General features: G+C 45.7%; 1 protein-coding gene across 1 annotated transcript; it reads right to left on the reverse strand.

Annotated features, from left to right (window-relative positions):
* Positions 1-3,224: 3,224 nt before the first annotated feature.
* mideasa (mitotic deacetylase associated SANT domain protein a) lies at positions 3,225-18,103 on the reverse strand. The gene is given in 14 exon segments (XM_070435724.1): positions 3,225-5,802; positions 6,277-6,452; positions 6,852-6,969; positions 8,559-8,636; positions 8,638-8,699; positions 8,858-8,883; positions 9,214-9,289; positions 9,488-9,591; positions 10,244-10,389; positions 10,629-10,698; positions 11,805-12,153; positions 12,964-13,191; positions 15,133-17,014; positions 17,715-18,103. Coding segments are annotated over 13 exon segments (3,246 nt in total). The 5' UTR covers positions 16,696-17,014; positions 17,715-18,103; the 3' UTR covers positions 3,225-5,552.
* Positions 18,104-19,335: the final 1,232 nt, after the last annotated feature.

A 19,335-nucleotide genomic window follows, 5' to 3' on the forward strand; every position in this document is an offset into this window, starting at 1 on the left:
TCCGTCATGGTCTGGGGCGGTGTGTCACAGCATCATCGGACTGAGCTTGTTGTCATTGCAGGCAATCTCAAAGCTGTGCGTTACAGGGAAGACATCCTCCTCCCTCATGCGGTACCCTTCCTGCAGGCTCATCCTGACATGACCCTCCAACATGACAATGCCACCAGCCACACTGCTCGTTCTGTGCGTGATTTCTTGCAAGACAGAAATGCCAGTGTTCTGCCATGGCCAGCAAAGAGCCCGGATCTCAATCCATTGAGTACGTCTGGGACATGTTGGATCGGAGGGTGAGGGCTAGGGCCAATCCCCCCAGAAATGTCCGGGAACTTGCAGGTGCCTTGGTGGAAGAGTGGGGTAACATCTCACAGCAAGAACTGGCAAATCTGGTGCAGTCCATGAGGAGGAGATGCACTGCAGTACTTAATGCAGCTGGTGGCCACACCAGATACTGACTGTGACTTTTGATTTTGACCCCCCCTTTGTTCAGGGACACATTATTCAATTTCTGTTAGTCACATGTCTGTGGAACTTGTTCAGTTTATGTCTCGGTTGTTGAATCTTGTTATGTTCATACCAATATTTACACGTTAAGTTTGCTGAAAATAAATGCAGTTGACAGCGAGAGGACATTTATTTTTTTGCTGAGTTTATAAAAGTTCTGTTCTCACATCCACACGTGTGTTCGTCCTTTCCCCCCCATATAAGCCTATGACATTGACATGCTTTCTTTAATCATTTTCTGAAAAGTATCCTGGCATTTTGCTTATATTAAAAACCCCATAGAAATTAACTTTGTAGGCGTAAATGCCCTAAGCGTACGAATTAATTTTGACTGCATATTTCCCCTTGATGCAGATTTCAACCTAGACTTTGCTGCTGATCCAGAGAGATATATCGGCCAATAAGTCTTCTAAAACATTACAGCGACATTGATCCTCTTCCTGCCCTTGTCTTCTCTCTTTAAAGTCCACACAATAAAATCATCCATCTGGTTCCCCGTCCCTAACATAAACAATCATCATAGTGCACTACTTTAGACCAAACCCTAGTGCGCTATGAAGGGAATAGGGTGCCATTTGGATCATAACCTGGGTATGACTCTGCTCCTAATGGGTCTGATTAGCAGTGGGAGGACTCAATGAGGACACTTGATCCCCACTTAGCCCCTGCTGCCTCAGCACGGCCCACAGGGGAGGACAGACGCTGGCTCCCTAAGTGATGAGAAGGGTGGGAGATGTGGAGAAGGCCTTAGCACGACCCATAAGGAAATAGGACCGATGCTAGCTTCTTAAGAGAAGAGAGGGGAAYGAGACGTGGAGAAGCCCCATAGGGTAAGGTCATTGAGACTGAAGGCTATAGGACAAGAGAAACAACATTAGGTCCACATCCTAACACTAAACATAGTGCACTAGATAGGGCAGTGGTTCAGAGAGATAAGGGGAGATCAACAAACAGAAAAAAATTGGAACTCTGTCGGGCCATTACTACGCTGATAAATGACAACATACATCCGGACATTTGCCACCTAGGAAATMTGTGTGACCGGACCTTCTCAAAGAGTAAATAGCAGGAGTGAAAACGTTTGGGAAGCACTGATACAGGGAATAGAGTGTCAGACACAGGGGAGGACCATATGCTTGAGGTACTCCCAATCAGTAGGGATCATAATTGATCAAATGTGTTGACAGAAACAAGAAGGGGACGAGTCTTACCCTTGAGCCACAAACCTACTAATTTCTCATCTTAAAAATCATCTGTACAGGGTAACATTACATTCTGTCCCCTTGACAGACTGTAAACACTAAAGAAGGAAAAGAGAAGCAGGAGGGTACAGTAGGTAGTTAAACCCCACACTAAAGACACYCAGAATGGAGGAAAAGCCCTATAGCCCTCTCTTCAGGGCTGATGGAGCAGTCTAGGCTGTGTCCCAGGTGCCTCTCTCTCGCTCTCCCGCTTTCAGAAAAGTGGAGTTGTAAACGAGTGCTGGGAGGGAGGGAGAGGGGTGGCTGTCAGGAGAGAGAGAATGTGGCTGTCAGGGACCCCCATGCATGAGTGTAGGATGAAGGCAAGGCAGGCCACTTTATTTTCTCCTCTTTCATCTCCAGGCCTTGCATTTAATCTCCTAAGTGCTGCTGCTGCCTAGGCCTGGGTGTCTCTCTGTGTGTCTCTCTGTGTGTGCGCGCGAACCAGGCTGTCCTGGCTCTTACCCAGTGTTCTTTTTAACGGCTAGTTATTTCACCTTGGCAGAGTCGCAAAACACTTGCCACGCCCCCAAGGCTCAGACGAGTTTGCCCTCTGTCCTTCCCACTGTGTAGACGGATTGGAACCTGGGTTGTATTCATTAGTGCAAAACTTTTTGAAATGGGAAATGRTTTGCAATAAAAAWAWATATATATATATATTGTTTCTTATTGGACAAGTTGTGGTTCTCTCCCACCCATTTTGGTCAGTTTTCCTACGCTTGGTGAATATGACCATGTAAGGGCGGCAGGTAGCCTAGTGGTTAGAGTGTTGGGCCAGTAACAGTAAGGTTGCTGGATCGAATCCCCGACCTGACAAGGTAAAAATCTGTCGTTCTGCCCCTGAACAAGGCCCAGTGTTCCCCGGTAGGCTGTCATTGAATTGGTTCTTAACTGACTTGCCTAGTTAAATAAATAAAAACTGGCATGACCTGTTGGATAGTTATGAGGTTCTCTCTTCTACAGTCCTTGACAAAATGTGTATATTGTACTTATTTTTTTTTGCTTCCAAGTTAATGCACTCATACGTCGGTGCTGGTTATGTGTCAGATCAAGTCACTTTTGACATTTGCTATGATTGATTTGTTTTGTTATGGCTATAGTTTTGTGTAGTATGTTGTCCTACTAATCATATAGCATATGTATTGAAACTAAAGGCAAGTTTTTTTAAATGTAAATTGGGGGGGAAATATTGTCCATTGACGATATTGAAGCACTACTTCCCCCTACTGGTGGTTGTGTTAACAGCATAAAGGAGTGCATTAACTTGGAAGCAGACGGAAGTAAACAGGCTGAAAGAGGGAAGTACCATAAAGTAAGATAAAGGTCTTGATGAATAAAATCCGTTTGGCACGGACATTGCATTAAGGGCTTCACCATTTTAAAGTAGTCAACTGGATGGGATTTCCCAGAGATGAAGATGTGAAGCGAGAGGATTTACTCAAAATCTGGCTGTGTGAGATATGTACTTTTTTTGTATAGAGGTACAGTATATTACTTTTTAATAAACATTTTTATACACAAAACACACACATACAATATTAAAGGTCCCTTACTTTGTAGTTTAAAATGTGCAATTCAACCTTAGAGTTTGCTGACAATTCTTAAAAATGTCCCCACAATATTTTCCTTTAAAAAAGTAAAGAAGAATTCATACAAGGTGATATCTACATTAGCCCCAATTTTAGAACACAGATGGATATTATAAAAGTGAAGTCTCTTTGATCATGATTTAGTAAGCAAAAACAGGTATCCACAGAGTATAGCTAGTTTGTTTAAACGGCCGCTGCGTACAAACTATTAAGAACAACCATTAGACCTAAATAGTCCACACAAAGAAATAGCAATATAGATATTCCAATATAGATATTCCAATAATAGCAAAATAGATATTCAATTAAAGTGATATAAAAGAAGTGAGATTGGCAAAAGCAGTAGAATATAATACAGTGCATTTACAAATCCTTTCACATTTCCTTGTGAAAAATAAACACAAAAAGAAATTGAAATATGTGGAGTGCGAAAAGCGATTAAAAGCAAGACAAGTTGTGGCACTGATGTGAGAGAAAGTGGACATTGCAGGTCGCGCCGGGCATTTATGAAGTTTGCTATATCATATACAGTCCCTTCAGAKAGTATTTACACCCCTTGACTTTTTCCACATTTTGTTGTATTACAGCCTGAATTTAAAATGGAAAACATTTTGATTTTGTGTCACTGGCCTATACACACATACAATGACTCATAATGTCAAAGTGGACTTATGTTTTAAGAAATTTTCACAAATAATTGAAGCTGAAATGTCTTGAGTCAATAAGTATTCAACCCCTTTGTTATGGCAAGCCTGAATAAGTTCAGGAATAAAAATGTGCTTAACAAGTCACATAATAAGTTGTATGGACTCACTGTGTGCAATAAGGGTTAAACATGATTTTTGAATGACAACCTCATCTCTGTACCCCACGCATACATTTATCTGTAAGGTCCCTCAGTGGAGCAGTGAATTTCAAACTCAGATTGAACAACAAAGACCAGGGAGGTTTTTCTAATGCAAAGAAGGGCACCTATTGGTAGATGGTTAAAAATGTAAATAAATGTAGACATTGAACATCCCTTTGAGCAAGTTATTGATGACAATTTGGATGTTGTATCAATACACCCAGTCACTACAAAGACACAGGCGTCCTTCCTAATTCAGTAGGCGGAGAGGAAGGAAACTGATCAGGTATTTCACCATGAGGCCAATGGTGATTTTAAAACAGTTACAGAGTTTAATGGCTGTGTTAGGAGAAAACTGAGGATGGATCAACAACATTGTAGTAACTCCAAAATACTAACCTAAAAGACAAAGTGAAAATAAGCAAGCCTGTACAGAATAAAAATATTCCAAAAACATGCATCCTTTTTGCAATAAGGCACTAAAGTAAAACTGCAAAACATGTGGCAAAGAAATTAACTTTGTACTGAATACAAAGCGTTGTTTGGAGCAAATCCAACAACACATCACTAAGTACCACTTCATATTTTTAAGCATGGTGGTGGCTGCATCATTCATGTTATGGATAAACTTGTCACTAGGGATTCATTTTTATTTTTTATTTTTAGGATTACAATAAACAGAATAGAGCTAAGCACAGGCAAAATCCTAGAGAGAAAGGCTGGACAATAACCTGTTGCTGACCAAGACGACATTGAATGTTCCTGAGTGGCCTAGTTACTGTTTTGACTTAAATCGGCTTGAAAATCTATGGCAAGACCTGAAAATGGCTGTCTAGTAATGAGCAACAACCAACTTGACAGAGCTTGAAGAATTTTTAAAAGAATGTGCAAATATTGTACAATCCAGGTGTGCAAAYCTCTAAGAGATTTACCCAGAAAGACTCACAGCTGTAATCACTGCCAAAGGTAATTCTAACTTGTATTGACTCAGAACTGAAAATACTTATGTAAGTGAGATATTTCATTTTCAACACATTTAAAAACATGTTTTCACTTAGTTATTACGGGGTATTATGTGMAGATGGGTGATAAAAATAAATGTAATCCATTTTGAATTCAGGTTGTAACACAACAAAATGTGGAATAAGACAAGGGGTATAAATACTTTCTGAAGGCACTGTAAATGTGGTTCCTTAGACTCTAAACACCTCCCTGGGTGTTGTAAGATCTGATCGTCTGTGCAGCACATCTGTAACGATGACCTGGAACACCTCCATACTCAATCTCATTGTTTCAGGTACAAAGATTATTTGTACTCGTTTGTTTTTCCGGGAGTAGGATATGTCTTTCATTCCCTCTCATTCKTCCCCTCTCTCACTGCCAGTCCTGGTCCTTTTCATCTTCTGTCTCTGAAGGCACACCCTCATCACTGACCTCATCCTGTTCTCCTGCTCCATTCCCACCCCCGTTCCCATTCTGCATAACCTCTGCTGCCTCCCTGGCCCGTGCCTCCGCCTCAAACACCCGCTCCTCCTCCTCTTTGAGTTTGAGTGCGGCTTCCTTCTTCTCCCGCTCAGCGTGGCTCTTCATGTGGGCGCTGCGGCTTTTCACCTTGTAGAACACCCTGGAGGTCAAAGGTCAAATAGATACATGGACAATTGAACCCAGAGAGCTATATAGAGAGAGAGACCTATGGCTCTGATGGAACCTACAGCCACACAGGTGACGTTCCAGGTCACCTATTTTTGCAGTTGTGCACCTCAGAAGATTGCTAAAGCATATCAATGTGGTTACTGAGACGTAAACTCTTCTCCAGGTGTTGTAAGATCTAATTACCTGTGCAGCGCGACTGCAACTAAGACAACCTGAAACGCCACCAATGGCTATTGTCTTCATTGTTGCCACACTGGTCTGAGATATCTCCAGCGAACACTGGTCTCTAAGAGAGATGCCTGGTTTATAATACGCTTGGTCAATCCCTGTCTTTCACCGTTTTCTTTCACTCAATTAAAAATTGGCGGGGAAAAGTATTAATGTGTGTCTTTTTGCAGATCATCTAAACATAACCTTAAAGGGACACACACACACACACACTGACCTGCTACACTTCTTGCAGGGGAACACGCCCTCTGGGTCACCGGGGGGCTTTGGGGGCGCTCTGCTCTTCTTCCCCGCCTCGGGTCGAGGTTTTCTGGCTGCAGAGGGAGGGGTTGGATGGGGAGGACCAACCTTGTGTACAGCATCCTGGTCCCTGTGCCCTAGCACTACTCCTGTCTGGTGGGCCAAACATTACATCATTGTTTTTGTCTATTATACCAAATCAAAATCAAATCGGTCATATACGTGTGTTTAGCAGATGTTATTGCGGGTGTAGCGAAATACTTGTAAAAAAAACAACAAAAAAAACATAAAAAATAATACTGGAAAGTTTCCTTAGAGCTAGAAGCACGGCAGCCCTCTGTTGGCGCCATTTTTRCCAGAAAGTACCAGTGTTGTACTGTACTGTTGGTGAATCAGTCTGTTAAACCAGTGTTGTACTGTCCTGTTAGTGAATAATTGGTCAAAGGACATATGATAGCAAGTATAAATAGATATGGGATAGATTTAAACATGGTACAATGAGGTTTAAAAATAATTWAAAAAATGTAACTTCAAGTGAAAATGAGCACTTACATTGTCGTGAGCCTGTAGTGTCTGAGAAACCCTGGACTGGTTGCCATCTTGACCCCTGTCACATGACCCTTCCCACTTCCTGTCAACTTCTTCCTGACTTGGTTTTGATCCCTGAGAGCTCTGTGAAAAAGAGACAAATAACACAATAAATGGTCATCTTAATAAAATGTTATTTTGTAATGTAATGTTAATATATCATTTTACGTACTCATGAACGACTTGTTTTATAATAAACTCAACAAAAAAAGAAACGTTCCTTTTTCAGGACCCTGTCTTTCAAGGATAATTCGTAAAAATCCAAATAACTTCACAGATCTTCATTGTAAAGGGTTTAAACAGTTTCCCATAATTAATGAACATGCACCTGTGGAACGGTCGATAAGACACAAACAGCTTACAGACAGTAGGCAATTAAGGTCACAGTTATGAAAACTTAGCACACTAAAGAGGCCGTTCTACTGACTCTGAAAAACACCAAAAGAAAGATGCCCAGGGTCCCTGCTCATCTGCGTGAATGTGCCATAGGCATGCTGCAAGGAGGCATGAGGATCTGCAGATGTGGCCAGGGCAATAAATTGCAATGTCCGTACTATGAGACGCCTAAGACAGCACTACAAGGGAAGACAGGACGGACAGCTGATCATCTCGCAGTGGCAGACCACGTGTGACAACACCTGCACAGGATAGTACATCCGAACATCACACCTGCGGGACAGGTACAGGATGGCAACAACAACTGTCCGAGTTAAGGAACGCACAATCCCTCCATCAGTGCTCAGACTGTCCGCAATAGGCTAAGAGAGCTGGACTGAGGGCTTGTAGGCCTGTTGTAAGGCAGGTTCATCCACCAGACATCACCCGCAATAACGTCACCTAAGGCCACAAACCCACCGCTGCTGGACCAGACAGGACTGGCAAAAGTGCTCTTCACTGACGAGTTACGGTTTTGTCTCACCAGGGGTGATGGTCGGATTCGGGTTTATCGTCGAAGGAATGAGTTACACCGAGGCTGTACTCTGGAGCGGATCGATTTGGAGGTGGAGGGTCCGTCATGGTCTGGGGGGTGTGTCACAGCATCATCGGACTGAGCTTGTTGCCATTGCAGGGAATTCTCAACACTGTGTGTTACAGGGAAGACATCCTCCTCCTCTCATGTGGTACCCTTCCTGCAGGCTTCCTGACATGACCTCCAGCATGACAATGCCACCAGCCACAACTGCTTGTTCTGTGCAGTTCTCCTGCAAGAAAGGAATGTCAGTGTTCTGCCATGGCCAGCAAAGAGCCCGATCTCATCCATTGAGCACATCTGGGACCTGTTGGATTGGAGGGTGAGGCTAGGGCCAATCCCCCAGAAATGTCCGCAAACTGGCAGTGCCTTGTGAAACAGTGGGTAACATCTTACAGGCAAGAACGGGCAAATCTGGGTGCAGTTCATGAGGAGGAGATGCACTGCAGTACTTAATGCAGCTGTGGCCACACCAGATACTGACTGTTGATTTTAAATGACTCCCTTTGTTCAGTGACACATTATTGCATTTCTGTTAGTCACATGTCTGTGGAACTTGTCAGTTTATGTCTCAGTTGTTGAATCTTGTTATGTTCATACAATATTTACACATGTTAATTGGCTGAAATAAACACAGTTGACAGTGAGAGGAACGTTTATTTTTTTGCGAGTTTATTTGTTTTCAATAACTAAAGCCTTACCTTAACATCACTACTGCCTCTGTGTGTCTATCTGCTGGGGACTCTGCACGTCCGTAGGTAACGCTTCCCTGCGACTGATTTCACCTGTTTCTTATGCATGTAGTAAAAACTCCACACATTGTGCACTGTCTTTGTTTGCAACTATATACGGAAAGACCAAAACACACAGCGACAAGCAATAGACAGTTATTAAAAGGTATTATTCTTATAGTGTTCAACTGTTTGTCCAGGTGGGTACTGATTCATGCCATGTGGTGAAACCGTCATATTTGACATGGCCTGGTTAGAAGTGAGCGTACCAGTTTCGCACATGAAGAAGTCCTTCCTGTAGTAGAGATGCCTTTATGAAGAAGCGCTTTCCTGAGGGAGTCCAACTGTCTGATCCGGGGGGGATTATTCACCATCTGTCAATGAGGCCTCACAGTGTGTGTGGTGTGTGTGTGTGTGTGTGTGTGTGTTGTGTGTGTGTGTGTGTGTGTGTGTGTGTGTGTGTGTGGTGTGTGTGTGTGTGGTGTGTGTGTGTGTACCGGATTGAGGGGTGTGTCATGTGTGTGAAATGTGGAAGTGAATGAATGGCACCACCCCCCCTCCATTTCCCCTTTAACAAGCACATTTTGAGAAAGAAGCAATTGAGGAAACAAAATGGCTTCCCCACCTGAGTAGTGATAGTCCGCCAGGTGGTGGCCATCAGAGAAAACGGGCTCCTTGAGCAACAGGAACGCCAGGGTCTCCTGGGGAGAGCAACACAATTCATCACCGGGCCTATCTAGTGCACTATTTTGACCAGGGGCCATAAGGCTCTAGTAAAAATAAACACTATAAAAAGTTAATAGGGAGCCATTTATGAAACCTGGGAGAAACTAATTTGCCACAGAGGGGATTATCGTGGTATCACTGGGTTAAATCACTGGGTGAGTCACTCTACTCACAAGGACATTGCCCCCGCACTCATGCAGACAGTGGAGGGCCAGCTCCTGATTGGTGCCACCGCCATACAGAGCGCTGGAGCAGGCCAAGCTCATCAGGTCATCCACTAGGGGGAGAGAGTGAGGCAATTTTGAGGTAGGAAGACAGGGACGGAGAGGAGGTGCAGGGACAGAAAGAGGGGAGAGGGGGGAGAGAAAGAGAGGGTGGGGAGAGAAAGAGAGAGAGCAAGTAGAGAAAGACAAAAAAAAGAGACCGAAAGCAAAATGGTCAACATTTGGCGCTACTTCAGGACGTCACAGCCCAAGTTGTTCAAATGTGCGTACTTCGACTTCCATACAAAAACTTTTTCATGTCAGCTCTGTATGCCTCACACCACAGAGCCAMGCCGAGCTGAGCCGATCCGAGCCGAACTGAGCTGGCCTGACTATGCATTCAAAATCAAATCTAATTTTATTTGTCACATACACATGGTTAGCAGATGTTAATGCGAGTGTAGCGAAATGCTTGTGCTTCTAGTTCCGACAATGCAGTAATAACCAACAAGTAATCTAACAATTCCACAACTACTACCTTATACACACAAGTGTAAAGGGATAAAGAATATGTACATAAAGATATATGAATGAGTGATGGTACAGAACGGCAACTATTCAACATAGTTTCTAGAACCACGCCAGTACAGTATGGTTCGGGWTGGCCCTATTCTGTGAAAACGGTATTAGATTACTATAGCTTTGAGTCAGAGGCAGTGTAGTTACCGGTCTCCTGCTCTGCGTGGCGTAGCAGGGACGCCTTCATGGGGAGCCAGACCAGGTCAGCCTTGTGCTGGTCCCACTGGGTCAGCGAGCGGTCACACTGCAGCTCTGGTACCTCCGCCTGGTACTGTAGGCCAATGTTAATACGCCTGGGGGTGGGGAGAGGGAGGGAGGGTCGGAGGGAGGTAGATGGTGGGGAGAACGAGGGAGACAGAGAGCAGGTGGAGCGAGAGAGATTGTGGGTTTGATTCCTGGGGCCACCCATATGTAAAATGCATGCATGACTGTAAGCCGCTATAGATAAAAGCGTCTGTTAAATGGCATATATAGTATAACTGCATCCTAATGCATTACACCGGAGTTCAGTGTTACAGAGGTTTGTACTCACGGTTCAAAGCTGACAGGTGTGGCGTCGGTGATCAAAGGGAGGACTGGGGGTGTGATGTCTGTAGAGCTGGCTGTAGAACACAAATGAACACAGCACCTTTAGGACGCTACCATCTGGACAGAGGTATATAGAACAGAGAGGACAGAGAGACCATCTGGACCAGAGGTATATAGAACAGAGAACAGAGAGACCATCTGGACAGCAGGTATATAGAACAGAGAAGACCATCTGGACAGAGGTATATAGAACAGAGAGACATCTGACAGAGTATATAGAACAGAGAGACCAATTGGACAGAATATAGAACAGAGAGGACAGAGAGACCATCTGGACAGAGGTATATAGAACAGAGAGACCATCTGGACAGAGGTATATAGAACAGAGAGACATCTGGACAGAGGTATATAGAACAGAGGACAGAGAGACCATCTGGACAGAGGTATATAGAACAGAGAGACCATCTGGACAGAGGTATATAGAACAGAGAGGACAGAGAGACCATCTGGACAGAGGTATATAGAACAGAGAGACCATCTGGACAGAGTATATCAGAACACAGAGAGACCATCTGGACAGAGGTATATAGAACAGAGAGACCATCTGGACAGAGTTATAGAACAGAGAGGACAGAGAGACCTCTGGACAAGAGGTATATAGACAGAGAGACCATCTGGCAGAGGTAGAGAGACTATAGAACTTGATTTGATCTCAGAACGCAGGAAGTCATGGGGCCATTTAACTCTGGAGGACTGTGGGCAAGCGTTCCTAATGGCACCCTATTCCCTACATAGTGCACCGCTTTTGGCCAGGGTCCATAGGACTGGTCAAAAGTCATGCACTACATAGGGAATAGGGTGCCATTTGTGACGCATCCCACACTTTAAGCGCTGGTTTCAATGTTCAATCGCGATTTCCCCATTGAAAATGCTTTTTTAGTCCAAGACTTAACTACTGGGAAACCAGCCCTAACCAGCCCTGGACTACTGACAAGAGAAATACATTGTGACAAGGATGCATGCAGTGCATAGGAAAAGAAAGGAACAGATTTTTATTTTACGTAATAACAATAGAGGTAAGGGACATCTAGGAGAGAGAGGAAAMAAAAAGAGAGACGGAGGGAGGGAAAGAGAGAGAACGATACAGCGAGACTCCTCGAGCTTCCGTGACAAGACTTACTGGATCGCAGAAGGCTGCGCGAGGCCGACTTGGGCGTGTTGGGTGGCGGCTGCAGGGTCTGGTTGCTGGCGGCGATGGAAGACAGGAAGGTGGAGAAGTAGAGACCAGAGCCCTCGCGCACCGGCGACAGGATGGGCGGCGGGGTGTAGGGCGGCAGGGTGAAGTGGTGGTCGGGCAGGCGGATGGGCGACCGCAGGTGGCTCTGGTAGGGAGTGATGGCGGAGTAGACCGAGGGGGCGATGAACGTAGCCGGTTTGGGTGGCGGGATGAAGAGGGGCTCGGGACGAGGCCGCCATTTGTGCTTGGCTAATTTCCCATCGTCGTCCTGACCAACATCGCCCTCCCCGTCCTGGTTGGGTGAGATGATTGTGAGGAGTTCAGTGATATTTCAGAGAATGACAAGGACAAATAGACACACAACCAACTGCATTGGTTCAGTGGAAGGTGGGAGGGAGATTATGACTTGTGTGGGGAAGTCACCGGCGGGATTAATCAAGTCGCTAAATAATAACATTGTGAAACCACATTGAATGTTTTTGGCCTCTACTTCAAAGTGGCTCCATTGAGTCCTATTTTTTTATTTTTTTATTTCACCTTTATTTAACCAGGTAGGCCAGTGGAGAACAAGTTCTCATTTACAACTGCGACCTGGCCAAGATAAAGCAAAGCAGTGCGACAAAAACAACAACACAGAGTTACACATGAGATAAACAAACGTACAGTCAATAGCACTATTGAACGATAGCGCATGACAACCCAACCCATTGTGGAGTTAAGGCCTAATTTCTACATACTAAAACATGTCCCCCCCAGCAGGTCATCATATCTGGGTTCAAATAGTATTACTTTTTTCCCCATATACTATAACTGTGCTTGATCGAGCTTGCCTGGRTGGCACAACAGAACAAACAGAATAGTCTAAAAAGGGCAAACCCCCACCCACCTGGAACTCCAGGCAGGCTCAAACAAACACTCAAAGTATGTGAAAGAAAGCAAATACTATTTGAACCCTAGATTGTGTTCATTAGGCACCAAAACAGAAGAAAACAGTGAGGAACTATGTGGACTTGTTCAACAAGGAACACTAAAATGCTAAAAAACATTTCTACTACGCCTTGCCTAATGAATACAACCAAGGTCTGCATGCCACAGGACCTACCGGGCTGAAGCTCTCCGAGAGGGAGTTCCTCAGTGAGCGGCGGCTTGCTACAATGACTGAGGGCTTGTGTTGGGGCTGGGGCGGGAGCAGGGCATGCTGGCCCGGGGGGCGCCCGTGAGGCCAGGTGCCCGGAGGGGCTGTCTGACCCTGGCACACTGGCACGGACACGGGGATAACCAGGGGCACCATACCAGCTTGTCTGCCCATAAGACCCTCCTCCTGCTGCTGCTAGAGAAAAAGAGGGGGGGTAGAGGGGAATAACAGATATAGAAATAAGTAGAGAAAGGAGATAATATAGATAATATAGATATTATATAGATAATATATATATAATATAGACAATATGTAAGGGAGTAGAATAGAAAGTGAAAGTAAATATGGCAAATAGTAAACTTTCCATTCTACATGCTTGACAAATGAAATGAAACCCCCGCAGCAATTGTTCTTCTCAGACTGTAGGTATGCATGTCACAGACAATTTATGGACATTGCTTAAAGGCAGTCTTCAGTGTTGCAAGATCCTGTTTCACAAATAGAATCAAGAAAGCACTGCGCGCGTCYTATGACCAACCAGTTACTTATAAGCAGCAAATAGTTACTGTCAGCTTACAAAACGTCCGGAACTAGTGAAAATACACAACATTAGCAACTACATTCAAGCCAGGCCAGAGAAATACTTTTGAAATCTAATTCAAATGACTCCAGTAAATGCCTCAAATCTCAATTCTGCACCATTGAACTGCACCCCACCCCCCACGGCCAACTCAGCAGTTGGGCTTGTTCTTCAGAAATATTTAAAAATATATAAAAAAAAGAAGCTCAACCTTGGGATTGCGAATAACAGTGGTAGGACTGTTTTATTAAGGCACCTGGTTGGGGAGAGTGTGGAGGAGTGGGAGTCTGCAGGCTGTGGCTCCAGGCCGCAGCCCCTCCCTGGCTCAGCTGAATGGCTGGGGAGGGAGAGTCCGGAGCGGCTCCAGGCTGTAGCCACGGCCCCTCCCTGGCTCAGCTGAATGGCTGGGAGGGAGAGTCCGGAGCGGCTCCAGGCTGTATTCACGGCCCCTCCCTGGCTCAGCTGAATGGCTGGGAGGGAGAGTCCGGAGCGACTCCAGGCTGCAGCCGCGGCCCCTCCCTGGCTCAGCTGAATGGCTGGGGAGGAAGAGCCCTGAGGAATGTAGAGGTGTGCAGACATGTATCTGCTTCAACAGTCTGCACCCAGCACACAGTTTCTCTCTCTGCAGTCTGCACCCAGTCTCCCCCCCTGCAGCCTGCGCCCAGCACAGTCTCTCTCCCTGCAGCCTGCGCCCAGCACAGTCTCTCTCTCTCTCCCCCTCTCTGCCGATTTATTCAATAATCAACATGTTTTGCCTTTAAAAAACAAGTCCTGAAAAAATGCAGCTGCTTTAGTGGGTGTGCCTAAGGGAAACGTCAACATCATAAATTCCTGACAGCAAGGCTAGGAATCACTCTTTTCTCACAGAAGTACAGCATAAGGGGAAGTCCTGCATAGAAACCATGATGTTCCTCTTGGAAGAGGAACAGAGTGTTGTAGTGGTCACAGTGGCAGCAAAGTAGGGGAAAGACACAATCAATCTAAATTCAATAGTCAGGCTGCTGTGTGTGAAAATTCAGCACTTGCAGAAAGATGAAATTAGGAATATATGTATAATTATTTAACTGCGTGTACTGTACAAGTGAGCGAAAATAGCAGTAGAAGTATTGTGGTCTGTTAATTTACTCCAATCAGGGGAGGGGTGGTAGGATTCAGGAGTCACATTATTACTACCTTCAGGAAATACACGAGGTATTTAATCAACATCCTTATTTCCCTGGCTCATTGTGTAGGCCTTCGCGTACAGCGACAATTTTGAACACTTGCTGTTCAGAGGTCTATGTGAATGATTGTTTTTTGTGTGTTTCTTTAAAGGAGTCTGGCAGACCCACACCTTCTGTATTTTGTGTTTATTGGACCGATGATAGAGAGGAAAGTTGATAGGAGGACAGTGCTAGAGCAGTGGGTCAGAATCAAACCAATGCTTGCAGCGGTACACAGTACATGTGATCCAGACGCAGGGGCTTAGACCGATGGACTAACCTAGGCCACTATGTGAGTTGAACGTGGAACAGGTTTTAGGCCTGGTTGAACTAAACAAAAGAGTGTAAACAAACCTTGGCCATCTTGGAGGAGGGCAGTGATTCCCTCTCGGAAGCCTTCTGGGCCAGAGTCTCCAAGTTGATCTCTTTCGACGCCCTCCTCCTCCGGCGGGTACTCTGGATAACCCCCCCAGTCGGCCCCTGTCTCCCCCCCCCTTCTCGTCTGGCTACCACACCGTTCTGGGGTACCTCTCTGAAGGTCTGGTTCCAMGGGGATAGTGAGGGAGGGTCCACGAGTGGTGATAGCCCATCTCTGGAGAGGCGGCGGGAGCGACGGGGGGCAGCCGGAGATGCGTCTGAGGAGGGTGACATGGGGTCCGATGTGAGTTTTGGGGGGCAGGGGTCGGTTGGTGTGCTTGATGGGTCAGCGGACGGGGTATCTACATCCGGTGTATGTCCCAGTCCCTCAGTCTCCACAGACAGAGGCATGTCCTTCTGAGGGGTTGAGGGGCTAGCTCTAGATGGACAGTTGTCAGGGGGCTGGTTATAACTCAGGATGTGTTGGTTTGGCTGCGGCTTTTGCTGAGACTGCGGCTGCAGTATTTCCTGCGGTGGTAAACTGTGTGGCGGTTGAAGCTGCTGCTGGTGCATTTGTTGCCGTTGCTCCTGTTGTATTTGCTGCTTGTGATACTGCTGATTCAGCTGCAGTTGGATCTGATGCTGTTGCATTTGGTGCTGGAGCTGTTGCTGCAACTGGTGCTGCTGTTGTTGTTGTTGTTGATGATGATGCTGCTGATGTAACTGTTGTTGTTGCTGCTTCTGCTGTTGTTGTTGCTGCTGTTGCATCTGAAGCTGCATCAGTTGGTGTTGTTGTTGGGTTTTTGGCTGCTCGTTGTAGCTCAGGTTGGGGATGGCCTTGGTTCCCCCCTGGAACACCGGATAGTATCCAGACGGAAGGTGCTGTTTGGTGGGTCCGAACGCCAGCTGGATGGGCTGCATCAAGGACCCTGGTTGCATGGTGGGGTGAGAGGAGGGGGCATGGGGGGGCTGAGCCTGGAGATCTACACCTGTATGGCCCTGCTGGAAGGCCTGGAGCTGGGCTTGACGCATGGCGACTGCGGCAGCTTGCTGCCCCCACTCTAAGCCCCTAGCCTGGGCTTGAGCTTGGGTTGCCTCCCTGTAAACCTCCATGGAACCTGGAGCCTGTTTCTCTGCTGGCCCCATCTGCAGAGCAGCTCCTCCATCGTGGCTCCCCTTGGGGAAGGCCATCTGGACCCTAACGTTGTTCAAGCCGTCCATATACGGGCTAAAGTTCTGCCCCCATGAATTGGTTGGCAGGGGTCCGGAAGCATCCTGAGACCAGCCAGCAGCTTGGATGTGGTCCTGGTGCATCCATTTGACAGAGGCAGTCTGCTGATAGTGTGCACGACTTTGGGGCCCCTTCTCTGGGTTGAAGACCCCAGAGCCGTGGCCTCCAGGCTCCCCTACCCTGTGAGCAGACTCCAGAGCCGGGGGGCCCATACCGCCATAGAAGACATCCCCCGCGTGCTGCACTGTGGGCTCCTTCATGGCAGCTGCAGCCCGATGTTTGCCCCCACTCTTATCAGGGATCACTTTCTGCTGGGGAGGATGACTCATACTATAATCATCAAGCAAAAAAACTAAAACAGCGGGGGAAAAAGTTGAGGTCCTTTATATATATCCCCAGTCACTTGAGTAAAAAACAAGGACGAGGCCAAGTGTTTCTGCCTAGACTGCCTCGGTCTGGGACCGTTGTGTCCTGCTTTGTTTAACGGCGAGAACAGAGGAACTCGGGAGGAAACATAAGTCCGACAGGAAAGAGTAGAGGGTGGAGAACACACACCTCCTCCCTCAAGTCAGATCTGAAGAAGTTTGCTGCTGTTAGGGGTCACGGCGGCCCTGGATCCCCAGGTGTACCTCATTCATGTGTGGGGCCCTGAAAGATAGAGGATGAGGGAAATGACTGGTAAAATATGTGTGAAGTAGGTTTTCAACAAGCATGTGTGCAGGACAGGCCTGTTTGCTTGGCTCAGGGGAAAGAACTAGGCTAATTATATTTAAAGTAAAATACGTTCAGAGAGCATGCACTGTACAAGTACTGTGGAAGCAAAGTATTAATAACGCTGAAATACTTCCAAATCCAATTAATATAATGACATCACAGACACAAAAGTAGTCGTGTCGGCCCATTATTTACAGACCATAGATGTTGGTTTCGACTGTGATAGTAGCAGGCAGCGACAGTTTGAGGCGTGGACTGTACAGAACTGCCATTTGACACAACGAGAAATACAGGAAGCGAGAGAAAACAAGTAGAGTCGCTTTCCACCCCCCTCTCGGAGCCCCCAGTCCCAGCCAATTGGATGCAAATTTTAGGCAACCTTTTGTGTTGTAGTAAAGTATTATGTTGCCACACTGTTGCCTTCGCAAATTACATACAGTAACAATCTGCGCAATAAATATGGCCAGGCCACTAAAATCACATCGTGGCTTCATTAAAGTCAAACTAAACCTACAAAACACGAAGTGCATACTCCCATGGGATTGTGTTTACAATTGCAACTTCTCCATGTTTTGCGATCATGTTGATCGACAACACACGTGATATGCCATTAATTAAATGAATTGACACTTACTGTTTCAATATCATTTTATGTATATGACAGCGAGTTCTACGGAGCCAATTTCCTCTGGGCCAAAGTCGAATGCATGCAGCTCCATTACGGGATCGTGCGCAACAGATAACATATACTTCGAGTTCGACAACTTTTCTTCAGGCCATAGAGTAAACAACTTGCATCGAAACCATTCAAACACGGGATTTGGGATGTTTGTTGTTCAATCACAAATCCAGGTAAGTACAGTGTCTACAATGTTGCACACTGTGAAATAATAACACACTTTCAGGAAAACATGTCCAGCAACTTTCTCCCCGCATCGAGTGTGTACGTACATAAACCACTGATCCCGTTGGGTATGATCAAAATGTCACGTACATTTGGTTATTTGCGTATTTTTCATCGATCTGTCTGTGAAATGCATTGGCTCTATTGCATTCACTGATACGATCAGACTACACATAGCATTTATAAATCTGTGAAGCTGCGCCAACGCATTAAAGTTCTGAGCTCGTGAATGCTCCGCCTCACTCTTCAACCGCTCAACTGACGTCTGCTATCCAATCCGATTGTCTGACCACGCCTATATCCATATCCTTATAAGGTTGTCCCACTGCTTGTGGCATCATCCAGTAAATTGCAGCACACTCTGGCAATGAGGGGATTCGATTAATCTGGCCTGGGCGCCATGGTAGGCGTGTTTTGCACAGGTCGAAAGTTGATTTTGCATTCGTTATGAAACCGTCTGACTCCCGGGCGTGAGCCAGGTGCCCCGTTCAAAGCCGGCTCCAAACAAAAGTTACGTAATTAAGTAATAAGTAGAATTCTGTATTTTCACATGCAAAAGTGATTGAGTTTGATATATGCCGTCCCAATGAAAACTAGTTAAAAAATTCTAACATATATTTTATGGGAAATAGWWGTATGTTTCTGGATGATGCTCCACGCTGCCTTGTTGACAACATGGCCGAGCGGCGCAGAATACTGTTATATTTGAGATGGGCGCTCCTCCCTCACRGCTTTTGCCGATCCCGTCATGGGCCATGGACCGGTACCCCGCAGTTCAGCATAATCGATTCTACCCAGTGCTTCCCTTCAAGGAGGCTCATGTTGAAGGGTGCATGCACGGCCAAATCCATAAGTGTCTCATTTGGGTYGTACACTAGGCAAATGTCATATTTATTTAACTAGGCAAGTCAAACACATAAGCCCCCGGAGTGCATTTAACTTCTCTCTCTTTGAAAGCATCACTGCTCAGTCAATAATATATTCTTATTTACAATGACAGCCTAGGYACAGTGGGCTAACTGGCATGTTCAGGAGCAGAACGACAGATMTTTACCTTGTCAGCTCTGGGATTCGKTATAGCAACCTTTCTGTTACTGGCCCAACGCTCTAACCACTAGGTTACCTGCCGCGCCGTCATACTTTGGATATGTGGATATATATATCATAATGCATCATTTGAATTTCCAAAGATATCTATTGTATCTATTGTAGCATTTTATAGCACAACTAGCATTAAAATGTCATATTGATTTTTAATTTGCTGTCTGAACTGCAATTTGTTCAATGCCAGTGCCCTGTCATTGTCAATAATATTCAGGTGTCAATGCAGTACTGCACTGACTGCATTGAC

The sequence above is a fragment of the Salvelinus sp. IW2-2015 genome, linkage group LG28, assembly GCF_002910315.2.
Source record: "Salvelinus sp. IW2-2015 linkage group LG28, ASM291031v2, whole genome shotgun sequence".
NCBI classification, from domain to species: domain Eukaryota; kingdom Metazoa; phylum Chordata; class Actinopteri; order Salmoniformes; family Salmonidae; genus Salvelinus; species Salvelinus sp. IW2-2015.